The sequence below is a fragment of the Rhinoraja longicauda genome, chromosome 2 (genome assembly GCF_053455715.1).
Source record: "Rhinoraja longicauda isolate Sanriku21f chromosome 2, sRhiLon1.1, whole genome shotgun sequence".
Lineage (NCBI taxonomy): Eukaryota > Metazoa > Chordata > Chondrichthyes > Rajiformes > Arhynchobatidae > Rhinoraja > Rhinoraja longicauda.
Genome location: NC_135954.1, coordinates 12,578,404 through 12,593,611, shown reverse-complemented (window position 1 = coordinate 12,593,611; position 15,208 = coordinate 12,578,404). Strand labels below are relative to the sequence as shown.

Below are 15,208 nucleotides of genomic sequence, written 5' to 3'. Positions count from 1 at the left end.
GTGTGAAAAAGTTACCTCTCAGATTCCGATTAGATCTTTTCCCCTTCACCTTAAACCAATTAAGCTCTATGAGCAGATTTAGACCATTCGGCCCATCAAGTCTACTCCGCATGACTGGTCTATCTCTCCCTCGACCCCATTCTCCTGCCCTCTCTCCAAAACCCCCGACTCATCAAGAATCTGCCAATCTCCGCCTTAAAAGAGATCCATTGACTTGCCCTCCACAGCCAAGTCTGGGGCAACGAATTCCACAGATTCACCACCCTCTGGCTAAAGAAATTCCTCCTCATCTCCTTTCGAAAGGTACGTCCTTTTATTCTGAGGCTGTGGCAGTTACGGCAAGCAATGCAGCTTGGCCTGGACTGCATTCGAAATTGATCTGACACAACTTTGAAGATCATAATTTGAACATGTTTTTGCTGAAGCTCTTTGAATAAGCTTTGCACTTAGTCAGAATCCTTCACACAATTTGACACATCCTTACCGTGCCTACATGTTGGCATTAATCCAAATTGCTGCTGAAAAGTGTGACTGCTTCACCGTTATTTCAGGCACTGTATTTCATTTCCAATCTCCCTTCCCGGCAATTTTCACAAAGCTACATTAACAACCCACCTGCTTCAAATGCAAAATGAACAAAGGCAGCAACAACAAAAAAAAATCATGTTTAGATTCATACACTACTAGATCTGTGTTGGAAGGAAATGCAGATCCTTGATCTGACTTTGCTGGCTTTACCCTGCACTAAACGTTATTCCCTTATCATGCATCGATCCACTGAAAATGGCTCGATTGTAATCGTGTATTGTCCGTCTGCTCACTGGATAGCAGGCGACAAAAAAGCCTTTCACTGTACCTCGTTACACATGACAATAAACTAAATTAAACTAAACTTACACCGCAGATGGACACAAAATGCTGCAGTAACTCAGCGGGACAGGCAGCATCTCTGGAGAGACGGAATAGGTGGCATTACTGGTTGGGACCCTTCGTCAGACCCTACTACTAGATTTTGGGTCGAGACCCTTCTTCAGACTGAAGGGTCTCGACCCAAAACGTCACCCATTCCTTCTCTCATTCATGCTGTAGAGAGCATCCTGTCCGGCAACATTACAGTCTGGTTTGGGAACAGCTCTGTCCAGGACAGGAAGGCCCTGCAGAGAGTAGTGCGTTCGGCAGAACGCACCATGGGAACTACACTCGCCCCCCTGCAGGACCTATACATCAGGAGGTGCAGATCCAGAGCAAGCAAGATCATGAGGGACCCCTGCCACCCCAGCAACGGACTGTTCCAGATGCTACGGTCAGGCAAACGCCTCCGCTGTCACGCTGTGAAAACGGAGAGGATGAGACGGAGTTTCTTCCCACAGGCCATCAGGACTGTTAACTTTTATAACTCCAGGGACTAAATTTTGTCTTCTCTGTATTAACTTTAATTTATATGCTGTAACTGTAATTTTTTTTTTTGCACAATCTGCAGGCATTGCCACTTTCATTTCACTGCACATCGTGTATGTGCATGTGACAAATAAACTTGACTTTTGACTTGTGATGTTTCTCCCGAGATGCTGCCTACATCTACCTTCGATTTAAACCAGCATCTGCAGTTTTTTCCCTACACTACTACTGGATTTGCTTTGCTACCATCAACAAAATAGTTAATGAGGCCTGAATGTGGATGACATTCAAAGCTGTTGCCTTGTTCTCTGAGGGATTGTTAAAGAAGTCCATTTTTACATCTGCAAAATCCAATTGAAAGCAGATCTTGTAGGTAAATGGATTATTATATGAAAATGGAGTTACAGCTCACAAAAAAAGATTGATCTGCTATGTTCCTTGAATAAGAAAATAACTGCAGATGCTGGTACACTGGCGCGTCCACTCCCTACACGCTAGGGGCAATTTACAGAGGCCGATTAACCTGCAAACGTCTTTGGGAGCTGTCTATTGAAACCAGAGAACCACAAGGAAACCCACGCGGTTAGAAGGAGAAAGTGTAAACTCCGCACAGACGGCACCCCAGGACAGATCGAATCCGGGTTCATGGCGCTTTTAGGCATCAACTCTACCAGCTGCACCAATGTGCCACTTTGTGATTGAAAATATCCTAACGTACACTGATCAGCCAAAACATTATGACAGGCAAAGTGAATAACGTTGATTATCTTGTTACAATGGCACCTGTCAAGGGGTGGGATGTATTAGGCAGCAAGTGAACAGTCAATTCTTGAAGTTGATGTGTTGGATGCAGGAGAAATGGGCAGGAGTAAAGACCTGAGCGCCTTTGACAAGGGCTAAATTGTTGTGGCCAGACGACTGGGTCAGAGCATCTCTGAAACGGCAAGGCTTGTGGAGTGCTCCCAGTCAGCAGTGGTGAGTACCTGCCGACAGTGGTCCGAGCAGGGACAAACCACGCTTTGGGCGTGTTGGGCGCCCAAGGCTCATCGATGTGCGTGGGCAATGAAGGCTATCCCTTCTGGTCTGACAGGTCTACTGTGGCACAAGACACAGAAAATTTTAATGGTGGTCACGGGAGGAATGTGTCGCAATACACAGTGCATCGCACCCCGCTGCGTATGGGGCTGCACACGGAGGACCAACAGCATGTTAGGCAGGTGGTCATAATGTTTTGGCTCATCAGGTCATTATGTTTTGGCTGATCGGTATATATATATATATATATATATATATATATATATGAGTGATTCAGATAAAGCATTGTGCGTGAGTTGGCTCTTGTGTGACTCAGATGGTGTTTCCTGACTATCCCAGAGAAATGGATGTTGACCATTGATCTCTGGCTAACTGACAGCTAAAATGACAGAAGCTCTCCCCGGTCGGTCTCCCTTCTGCAAGAGATGCTTAGATTTACAGAATGCAGAGGAGAAAAAGGCACCAGACATGCAGAGGGTGACTTCAGCGAGCTGTAGGAGGCCAGTGCCAATGACCTTCCAAAAACACTGAGGTGAGCGTATCAGAAGTCATTACGCAAATGCGCACTTACACCACACTGTACACAGGTCAAAATTCATGGAGCAATTTAAACCACAAACCTAATCTGTGCTCAGTTTCAAGACCAGTTACACCACAGGAACTGAAAGTAATTTCCTCTTCTGATATTCAGCATCAATAAACTCAAAGCAGAATCTTATAAACCCCACATTAGCTCTCATTTGGCACTTGGAATGGAATCTCTGCATCTAATTTTCTTATTTTCAGCCAATTTGCTATTCCCACCTACCTCCAAACATTCATTTGTTCCATATCTCCCTACATCACCGTCTATACCTCTCGTTTCCCTTTCCCATGACTCTCAGTCTGAAGAAGGGTCTCGATCTGAAACGTCACCTATTCCTTTTCTCCAGAGATGCTGCCTGTCCTGCTGAGTTACTCTAGCTTTTTTGTGTCTATCTTCAGTTTAAACCAGCATCTGCAGTTCTCATATGTTCATAAGTGATAGGAGCTGAATTAGGCCATTCGGCCCATCAAGTCCACTCTGCCATAGCTGATCTATCTCTCCCTCTCAACCCCATTCTCCTGCCTTCTCCCCATAACCCCTGACACCTGTACTAATCAAGAATCTATCTATCTCTACCTTAAAAATATCCATTGACTTGGCCTCCACACCCTTCCATGGCAATTAATTCCACAGATTCACCGCCCTCTGACTAAAGACATTCCTCCTCATCTCCTTCCTAAATGAAAGTCCTTTTATTCTGAGGTTATGACTGGTCCTAGACTCTCCCACTCATTCTACCCTACAGATACCCCCAAACCTTACCTTCCCATAACTTTACCCTCTCTCGCCCTGCAGTGTAACTTTTCATTCTTCGGTGTGACTAGTAATAATGTATTCTGCAATCCCAGGTAAATAATTCTGAAAGTTATTTGCGGCAGATCTAGCCTTGAATAATAATTTCTGGTGCACATTGGCAATGTGGTCGTAAGTTTGTCCACATAACAAGGTCCATTCTCAGTCTGAAGGGTCTGACCCAAAATGCTGCCTGTCCATTCCTCTCTCAAATGCTGCCTAACCCACAGAGTTCATCCAGCACCTGGTGTTTTGCTCAAGATTCCAGCATTTGAAACTCCTTGTGTCTACATTCTAAGTCGATGGTTTTATATCATCTCATTATGGTCACCAACACACTACAGTTCAGGTGCTTCCCTGCCTTTGGAATAGTTCTGACACTTACAAAAGCTCTGTCCTTTTCCAGTTCTCAGACATAACACATAACAATAGACAATAGACAATAGGTGCAGGAGGAGGCCATTCGGCCCTTCGAGCCAGCACCGCCATTCAATGTGATCATGGCTGATCATTCTCAATCAGTACCCCGTTCCTGCCTTCTCCCCATACCCCCTGACTCCGCTATCCTTAAGAGCTCTATCTAGCACAGTGGAACTAATTGTAGACTTTCGAAGAGCTCCTCCTCCCCTCCCCCCACTCACCATCGACAACACCACAGTCACATCTGTGGAGTAATTCCAAGTTCCTTGGCACCATCGTCTCCAGGGACCTTAAATGGGGGGGCCACCATCGACTCCACAGTCAAAAAGGCTCAACAGAGGATGTACATCCTACAGCAACTGAGGAAACACAATCTGCCACCTCAGAAGCAATGATGGTCCACTTCTATACTGCCATCATTGAGTCCATTCCTCACCTTCTCCATCGTGGTCTGGTTTGGCTCAGCCACCGAGCACGACATCCGAAGCTGAGAAGTTTGTTGGCTGCAACCTTCCCCCCATTGACGAACTGTACACTGCAAGGGCCAGGAAGCGAGCGGGCAAGATCATCTCTGACCCCTCTGGTTTATTCTCACCCACATGTTTAGACCGTAATGTTGTATCCTTATTGTTTTGATGTGGTTATGCTTTATTCTTAATTGTTAACTGTATGTTTGTGTTGTCATTTGTGAGCGGAGCACCAAGGCACATTCCTTATATATGCACATACTTGGCCAATAAACTTATTCATTCATTCATTCATTTAGTTTAGTGACACAGCAGGGAAACAGGCCCTATGGCCCAAGTCCACTCCAACCATCAATCACCCGTTCACACTAGTTCTCTGTTATCCCACTTTCCCATCCACTCCCTACACACTAGAGGCAATTTACAGAGACCAATTAACCTGTAAACCTGCACAGCTGAATAGAATGGACATGGAGAGGATGTTTCCACAAGTGGGAGAGTCTAGCACCAGAGGTCATAGCCTCAGAATTAAAGGACGTTCCTTTAGGAAGGAGATAAGGAGGAATTTCTTTAGTCAGAGGGTGGTGAATCAGTGGAATTGATTGCTACAGAAGGCTGTGGAGGCCAAGTCAATGGATATTTTTTAAGACAGAGATCGATAGATTCTTGATTAGTACAGGTGTCAGAGGGTATGGGAAGAAGGCAGGAGGCAGGAGGGAGAGATAGATCAGCCAGGATTGAATAGCAGAGTAGACTCGATGAGCCGAATGGCCTAATTCTGCTCCTATCAACTCTGAACTTATGAACGTCTTTGGAATGTGGTAGGAAACCGGAGCACCAGGAGGAAACCCACGAGAAACTCACAGGGAGAACGTGCAAACGCCACACAGAGAGCCTTTGTGGCCGGGGTGAGGATCGAATCCTGAGTCTCTGGCGCTGCGAGGCAGCAGCTCTACCAGCTGCACCACTGATTTACCAGAGCAGGCATCATTTCTTCATCTCAAACTGAATGTCTTCATTTTCCTTCAACCACTATTAAATCTATTGCAGATTTCTTTAAACATCAAATGATAAGAGCAGAGCAAGTTTAACGTAGCACGGAGGACCTTGTTAAATGGCGTCAGTAAATGAAAAGTACAAAGAGAAAGACATTCTCAGTGGAAGAGTTGTCATGTCCGATCAATTATATTTTCCCTTTCTTGTACACGTCCCCTACTTTCATCTGGCAATCCCCCACATACTCCAGATATCTCATTGGACTGCTTGTACACATTAAGCCTCCAAATGATTTGGCATTAATGAGTCATGCACACATTCCTGCCGCTATAATCAGCTGTTTTGTATCTTTAGACACAAAATGGAACAAAAAATAGGTTGACATCTGGACAAACAGTAAATCCTGCACAATATCTGAGAACATAAGATAGACACAAAAATCTGGAGTAACTCAGCGGGTCAGACAGCATCTCTGGAGAAAAGGAATAGGTGACGTTTCGGGTCGAGACCCTTCTTCAGACTGGAGAGTCAGGGGAGAGGGAAACGTGAGGTACAGACGGCGATGTAGAGAGAGAGATAGGAATGTGTGAAAGATATGCCAAAAAGTAACAATGATAAAGGAAACAGGCCATTGGTAGCTGTATGTTAGCTGAGAACGAGTTACAGTCAATGAGATTCAACAAGATGACCTTGAAGCTGGTGGGGGAGAGATGGAGAGAGAGGGAATGCAGGGGTTACTTGAAGTTAGAGACATCAATATTCATACCATTGGGTTGTAAAACGGCCCAAGCGAAATATGAGATGCTGTTCCTCCAATATGACATTGAACAGTGCAAGACAAGAACAGGCCCTTCAGCCTCCAATGTCTGTGCCAACCATGATGCCAAACTAAACTAATCCCATCTGCTTGCACATGATGCAAATCCCTCCATTTTCTGCATGTTCATGTGCCTGCCTAAATTCCCCTTAAGCATCATAGAAACATAGAAAATAGGTGCAGGAGGAGGCCATTTGGCCCTTCGAGCCATCGTGGCTGATCATCTACAATCTGTAACCTGTGCCCAACTTCTCTCCATATCCCTTGATTCCACTAGCCCCTAGAGCTCTATCTAACCCTCTTTTAAATTCATCCAGTGAATTGGCCTCCACTGCCCTCTGTGGCAGAGAATTCCACAAATTCACAACTCTCTGGGTGAAAAAGTTTCTTCTCACCTGTTTCAAATGGCCTCCCCTTTATTCTTAGACTGTGGCCCCTGGTTCTGGACTCCCCCAACATTGGGAACATTTTTCCTGCATCTAGCTTGTCTAGTCCTTTTATAATTTTATACGTCTCTATAAGATCCCCTCTCATCCTTTTAAACTCCAGTGAATACAAGCCTAGTCTTTCCAATCTTTCCTCAGATGGCAGTCCCTCCATCGCGGGGATTAACCTCGTGAACCTACCTCAATAGCAAGGACGTCCTTCCTCAAATTAGGAGACCAAAATTGCACACAATACTCCAGATGTGGTCTCACAAGGGCCCTACACAACTGCAGAAGGACTTCTTTGCTCCTGTACTCAAATCGTCTCGTTATGAAGGCCAACGTGCCATTAGCTTTCTTCACTGCCTGCTGTACCTGCACGCTTACTTTCATCGCCATTTTATCTGTTTCCACCACCTCACCTGGAGTGGTGTTCCAGGCACCTCCCGCTCTGAGTCAAAAAAATACTTGCTTCAAAATTCTCCTTTCAACTTTCAACTTCCTCCCTCTCAGATGAAAGCAAGGGGCTCAAATGTTTAACATTTACATCCTGGCAGGAAACCTCCTTACATCCGTGAGCAGGGATTTCTTCAGCTGGAGGATGGTGAATCTGTGGAATTCATTGCCACACACAACCGTGGAGGCCAAGGCATAGGATATTTTAAAAGCGATAGATTCTTGATTAGTAAGTTGAGAGGGACAAATAGATCAGCCATGATCGAAAGGCAGAGTAGACTTGTTGGGCCGAATTGCCCAATTCTGCTCCTATGTCTTATGCTCTTTGAAGGACTCTGACCATCTACTCAATCTACACTTCTCAACTTTGGAAACTTCACCCCTCAGCCTCTGATGCTCCAGAAAAAAACAATCCAAGTTTGTCCAATCTCTTCTTACAGCTTATCCTCTCTAACCCAGGCAACATCCCGGTGAACCTCTCCTGCACCCTCTCCAAAGCCTCCATGTCCTTCTGATAGTATTAGGACCAGAACTGGACACAGTAACTGGAGAAAACCCTCGCGGTCACAAGGGAAACGTATAAACTCCATACAGAAGGTAGGCACAAAATGCTGGAATAACTCAGCGGGCCAGGCAAAATCTCAGGAGAGAAGGAATGGGTGACGTTTCGGGTCGAAACTGAAGAAGGGTCTTCAGTCTCGACCCGAAACGTCGCCCATTCCTTCTCTACTGAGATGCTGCCTGACCCGCTGAGTTACTCCAGCATTTTGTGTCTACCTTCAATTTGGACCAGCATCTGCAGTTATTTTCCGACAACTCCACACAGACATCACCCGTTGTCAGGCTTGAACCTGGATCTCTGGCACTGTGAGGCAGCAACCCTACCATTGCGCCACAATGCCGCCAGGTCTTCTTGTCCATAAACCTATAACCCTGAGGCACTAAAACAGTACTTTGATTTTTGAGTACTACAATTTTCTTATTTGCAATGCCTAATGTAAAACCAACATTACATTTAATATGTGACACCTGGAATTGAAAAACATGAAGATGTGCAATAGACTTAAATGTCGGCTAAGATGCCCAGTTATACGTTCATGACATTTCAAACAAATTGTTGATAAAGCTACATTAATATATTTTCAGCCTTTTTTTTTAGTCTGAAGCAATATAAGGTCATAAGCGAAAGGAGCAGAATTAGGCCATTCGGCCCAACAAGTCTACTCTGCCATTCAATCGTGCCTAATCTATCTCTCCCTTCTAACTCCATTCTCCTGCCTTCTCCCCATAACCGCTGACTCCTTCACTAACCAAGAATCTCTCTATCGCTGCTTTAAAAAATATCCACTGACTTGGCCTCCACAGCCTTCTGTGGAAAAGAATTCCACAGGTTCACCACCCTCTGACTAAAGAAATTCCTTCTCATCGCCTTCCTGAAGGAACGTCCTTTAATTCTGAGGCCGTGGCCTCTGGTCCTAGACTCTCCCACTAGTGGAAACATCCTCTCCACATCCACATGTCCACATAAATATATAGAAAAGACAATTTTTATTGACGTATTGTGCACATCCCAAAAGCGTACATGAGGCTTCATATATTGGAGCCTGCACAGCAGTCTCCAGCACAGCAGAGCAGTAGCAGCTCTAGATATATGGGCACCACGGTGGCACAGCAACAGAGATGCTGCCTTACAGCACCAGAGACCCAGCTTCCATCCCGACTACGGGCGCCGTCTGTACGGAGTTTGTACGTTCTCCCCGTGACCTGCGTGGGTTTTCTCTGAGATCTTCGGTTTCCTCCCACACTCCAAAGACGTACAGGTATGTAGGTAAATTGGCTGGGCAAATGTAAAAATTGTTCCCAGTGTGTGTAGGATAGTGTTAATGTGCGGGGATCGCTGGTCGGTGCAGACACGGTGGGCCGAAAGGGCCTGTTTCCGCACTATATCTCTAAACTCAACCAAACCGCGTGGGTTTTCTTGGCGTGCGCGGTTTCCTCCCACACTCTACGTTAATTGGCTTCGGTAAAATTGTAAATTGTCACTTGTACGTAGGATGGTGCTATTGTGTGGGGTGATTGCTGGTCGGCACGGTTTCAGTGGGCTGAAGGGCCTGTTTCTGCGCTGTATCTCTAAAGACTACAGAAAGAGTGCACTAGATCTTGAGGCACGAGATCCTCTAATTCCAACATAAACAGAGATACTCAGCACAAACTACTTTGGATTCATAGAAGCCTGAAGTCGCAGACCACCAAGTTAGGAACAGCGACATTCCTAAACCTATCAGGTTCTTGAGCCAACCCACACAACCTTGACGTGCAGGAAGGAACTGCAGATGCTGGCTTAAACTGAAGATAGACACAAAAAGCTGGAGTAACTCAGCGGGACAGGCAGCATCTCTGGATGACGTTTCGGATCGAGACCCTTCCTCAGACTGAAAGTCAGGGGAAAGGGAAACAAGAGGATGTAGACAATGATGTAGAGAGATATAGAACAATGAATGATTGAAAGATATGCAAAAAAGTAACGATGATAGTTGTGTAGTTTAGAGATACAGCGCGAAAAGAGGCCCTTCGGCCCACCGAGTCCGTGCCAACCAGCGTTCCCCGCACACTAACTCTATCCTACACACACTAGGGACAATGTACAATTTTACCAAGCCAGATCGTCCATAAACCTGCATGTCTTTGGAGCGTGGGGGGAAACAGGAGCACCCGGAGTAAACCCACGCAGGTCACGGGGAGCACGGACAAACTCCATACAGACAGCACTCGTTGTCAGGATCGAACCTGTATCTCTAGCGCTGTAAGGCAGCAACTCTACTGCTGTGCCAATGTGCCGCCTTTCAAATTGTCCTTCAAATTAGTTGAACTATCCTCGCAAGTTGTTTGTACAATTATTTAAAGGCAGCAAAACTTTTGAAAAACGTACCTTTTCCAGAGCTTCTCGATCACTAATTTCCTGCACTGCCAACAACTTGATGCTGGAAAACAAGAAAAAGCAATACCTCATGAAATGGACTTTTCAAATCCAGCACATCCACCCTACTCACCATTTCCCTGCGGTCTCCATTGATCAAGTTTGGTTACATTTTCAAAGCAATGAACTTAATAAACTTTAATAAATGCGCCCCCCCCCCCCCGCCGGGAGGACCGTCGCCCGTCCCGGCCTGCCCCGTGCCTGACCTTCCTCCCGTGGTGCAGAGGGTCAGAGAAGATGGCCGTCGCCGTCGAGCTGCCGCTGCAGGAGAGGTTTCCACCCAAAGGGTCCACGGCTCGCGATGGCCGCCCGGGGCCGGGGTGAGTGGCTCCCTCTCCCCTTTCCTCTCCCCCCTCGCCCGCCCCCGGCCCCGGGGGAAACTCCCCGGCTGGCAACGGGTCCACGGGTCATCAGTTGGGGGAGGTTTGTCGGGCCGGCAGGAAAGGTTTGCACCCAACGCCCGGCTAATTGCTCATTAAATCCTTGATAAAGAGGATGGTGCATTAGAGTGACAGGGTCACACAGCAAGGAAACAGGCGTTCAGACCAATTAGTCCATGCCGATCAAGATGCCGCTCCACAGGGTCTCCCAACTGGTTGCTTTTTTTTTGACAAAATGACAAATGAACATTTTCTTTGGCAGGGTTTTAATAACATAAACGACAAAAATAATACCATTCAGCTCTCTCACATAAAAGCAAAGCACTGTTTTGCTCAGTGCAATGGACAGATGGTACATTACCTTAAAGAAAGGTTCATGGAGTCAAACAGCACAGAAACATGCCCTTCGGCCCAACTCGTTCATGCCATAGAGTCATACAGTGTGGAAACAGGCCCTTCGGCCCAACTCATTCATGCCATAGAGTCATACAGTGTGGAAACAGGCCCTTCGGCCCAACTCGTTCTTGCCATAGAGTCATACAGCATGGAAACAGGCCCTTCGGCCCAACTTGCCCACGCCAACCAACATGCCCCATCTGCACTGGTCCCACCTGCCTGCGTTTGGCCCATATCCTTCTAAACCCATCCTATCCATGTACCTATCCAAATTTATTTTAAATGTCGTGATAGTCCCTGCCACAACTGGCAGCTCGGTCCTTATACCCACCACCCTTTGTGTCAAAAAACTTGCCCCTCAGGTTCCTATTAAATCTTTCCCCCTCACTTTGAACCTCTGGTGACTGCTTGGTGACCTCTGGTTCTTGATTCCCTTGTCTGGGTAAAAGACTGTGTGTAGTTACCCTCTCTAATTCCCTCACAATGTTATACACACTGTAAGATCACCCCTCAACCTCCTGCGCTCCAAGGAATAAAGTCCTAGCCTGCTTAACCTCCCCCTACAGGTCAGGCCCTTAACATTCTCCTAAACCATCTCCGCACACTTTCAGCTTAACAACAATCTTTCCTATAACAGAATGACCAAAACTGAACACAACACTTCAAATGTGGCCTCGCCAATGTCTTGTACAACTGTAACATAACCTGCCAACTTCTATACTCAATACTCTGACTGATGAAGGCCAATGTGTCAATAGACTATAGACAATAGACAATAGGTGCAGGAGGATGCCATTTGGCCCTTCGAGCCAGCACCACCATTCAACGTGATCATGGCTGATCATTCTCAATCAGTACCCCGTTCCTGCCTTCTCCCCATACCCTCTGACTCCACTATCCTTAAGAGCTCTATTTAGCTCTCTCTAGAAAGCCTTCTTGACCACCCTATCCATCTGTGATGCCACTTTCAAGGAACTATGTACTTGCACTCCTAGATCCCTCTGATTTACAACACTCCCCAGAGCACAGCCATACACTATGAAGGCCCTGCCCTGGTTTGACTTCCCAAAATGTATCATTTCACACTGTGCTGAACTGTGCTGCACTGTAAGGAGTTTGTACGTTCTCCCCGTGACCTGCGTGGGTTTTCTCCGAGATCTTCGGTTTCCTCCCACACTCCAAAGACGTACAGGTATGTAGGTTAATTGGCTGGGTAAATGTAAAAATTGTCCCTTGTGGGTGTAGGATAGTGTTAATGTGCGGGGATCGCTGGGCGGCACGGACTTGGTGGGCCGAAAAGGCCTGTTTCCGGCTGTATATATATGATATGATATGATAACCATTCTTCAGCCCACCTGCCCAACTGATCAAGAACCTGATGCAGACCAAGATGCCCCATCTAAACTAGACCCATTTGCCCACATCTGGCCCATATCCCTCTAAACCTTTCCTACTCATGTACCTGTCCAAGTGTCCTTTAAATGCTGTTAGTGCTTTAAGTGTCTGCCTCAACTACCTCCTCTGGCAGCTTGTATCATATACCCACCAAACTCTGAGTGAAGAAGTTGCCCCTCAGGTTCCTATTAAATCTTGTCCCTCTCACCTTAAACATTACCCCTCTCACTTTTGATTTCCCCACTCTGGGTGAAAGACTTCAAGCCTATCAATTCCCCTCAGAGTCACAGAAGCTTGAGAAATTAAAAATGCGGAGGCACTGCTGGATAAACAATAGACAATAGGCGCAGGAGTAGGCCATTCGGCCCTTCGAGCCAGCACCGCCATTCAATGTGATCATGGCTGATCATTCTTGATCTCCCGGTGGCCGAGCACTTCAACTCCCCCTCCCATTCCCAGTCTGACCTTTCTGTCATGGGCCTCCTCCAGTGCCATAGTGAGGCCCACCGGAAATTGGAGGAACAGCACCTCATATTTCGCCTGGGCAGCTTGCAGCCCAGTGGTATGAACATCGACTTCTCCAACTTTAGATAGTTCCTCTGTCCCTCTCTTCCCCTCCTCCTTCCCAGATCTCCCTCTATCTTCCTGTCTCCACCTATAATCCTTCCTTTGTCCCGCCCCCCTGACATCAGTCTGAAGAAGGGTCTCGACCTGAAACGTCGCCCATTCCTTCTCTCCCGAGATGCTGCCTGACCTGCTGAGTTACTCCAGCATTTTGTGAATAAATACCTTCGATTTGTACCAGCAACTGCAGTTATTTTCTTATATTATATTCTTATCCACATTAGTATCAGGAGAATGATGCAAAATCCTATCCTTTGACTGTTATGCTGTGGTGATAATGCAATCTACTTCATCACCATAAGTATTTACACTTATTAGTCAGGCAGCATCTCAGGAGAGAAGGAATGGGTGATGTTTCGGGTCGAGACCTTTCTTTAGACTGATGTCAGGGGGGGCTCTCCCATATCCAGTGACCTCGCGAATAATGAAAGGCCTGGATTGAGTGGACACGAAAAGGATAATATACTAAACTAAACCACCAGATTCAGGAAGGTCCTGAATGGTCTGCCACCCCATTGTGCACATTGGACATTTTCTCTGGAACTGTAATGCCACAATGCAGTGGAACTACATTCTGCACGGTGGTGTTTTTCTCTTTGCACTACCTGGTGCACTCGTGCATGCTTTGACTGTACTCACGCACGGTACGATGTGATTTGCTTGGAGAGCACGCAAAAACAAAAGCCTTTCACCGCGTCTCGCTGCACGTGACAATAATAAGCCTACACTAGGTTTTTCCGCACAGATGGTTATGGATATTGGGAGCAAGCCACCAGAGATGTTGCAGGCGGATACAATTACAACTTTTACAATATTTAGATGGGTTTTTTTTCCACAGGTGCTTGGATAGAAATGGAGTAGAAGGATGAGGCCCAAACACAGGCAAATGGGATGTGTGCGAATCGGCAGCACGGACTGCATGGATGAAGTGGGCTGAAGGGGCTTGTTTAAATCTGTGATTTAATTATTCCTTTAGTGAGGCAAGGCTAAGACAGTACATGGGAAATGGGGGGGGGGGGGGGGGAGAAACCAATGAGTTGGTGAGCTTCTGCCAGTCCTATCAGTCTAATTTAATAATGTGAATTTACATTTCTCTACTCCCTAGTGGAATGTGGATCAATAGCCAGGCTATTACTAAACTTTAGTGTTTGCATTAGCATGTTTACTTTAGTTTAGAGATACAGCATGGAAACAGGCCCTTTGGCCCACCGAGTCCATGCCGACCAGCGATCACCCGTTCACACTGGTTCTATGTTATCCCACTTTCTCATCCACTCCCTACACACCAGGGGCAATTTACAGAAGCAAAATCAACCGCACGACTTTGGGACGCGGGAGGAAACCGGAGCACCCGGAGGAAACCCACGCGGTCACTGGGAGAACGCTCAAACTCCACACAGGCAGCAGCCGAGGTCAGGAAGGATCCCTGGCGCTGTGAGGCAGCAGCCCCACCGGCTGCGCCACTCCAATCATTTAATAGCAATGCTACTGTCACCTCAGGTTGCAGGAGGTTTCTTGCAATAAGGACGACAAAGAAGTAAGGAGCTCTGGTGAATGTAACCCCAGCTCCGTCACTCTGGGAACAAAGGCCAAAGGCTTTGCTCTGCCATGAGACTGCTGTGGAGGTTCTTGATTAATAAAGGTACTCAAAGGTTATGGGGAGAAGGCAGGAGAATGGGGTTGAGAGGGAAAGCTAGTTTGGCCATGATTGAATGGTGGAGTTGACTTGATGGACTGAACGGCCTAATTCTGCTCCTGTGACTACAAGACTCAGCCAGGTACTGCTCTTTCATTTCATTGGCGTATTTAGTTTAGCTTAGAGATACAGCGTGGGAGCAGGCCCTTTGGCCCACTGAGCCCGCACCGACCAGCGATCCCCGCACATTAACACTATCTCACGCACACCGGGGGCAATTTACAATTATACCAAGGCAATTAACCTACAAACCTGTACGTGTTTGGAGTGTGGGAGGGAACCGAAGATCTCGGAGAAAACCCACGCAGGTCACGGGGAGAACGTACAAACCCCGTGCAGACGGCGCCC

At 46.7% G+C, this 15,208-nt stretch overlaps 1 protein-coding gene across 1 annotated transcript in view; it reads right to left on the bottom strand.

Annotated features, from left to right (window-relative positions):
• eepd1 (endonuclease/exonuclease/phosphatase family domain containing 1) overlaps window positions 1–15,208 on the bottom strand; it is a 97,845-nt gene that overhangs the window by 26,659 nt on the left and 55,978 nt on the right. Inside the window, exon 2 of the mRNA XM_078414972.1 lies at window positions 10,322–10,373. Within this exon, the coding sequence (XP_078271098.1) occupies window positions 10,322–10,373 (52 nt within the window). The remainder of the gene's footprint in view (window positions 1–10,321; window positions 10,374–15,208) is intronic.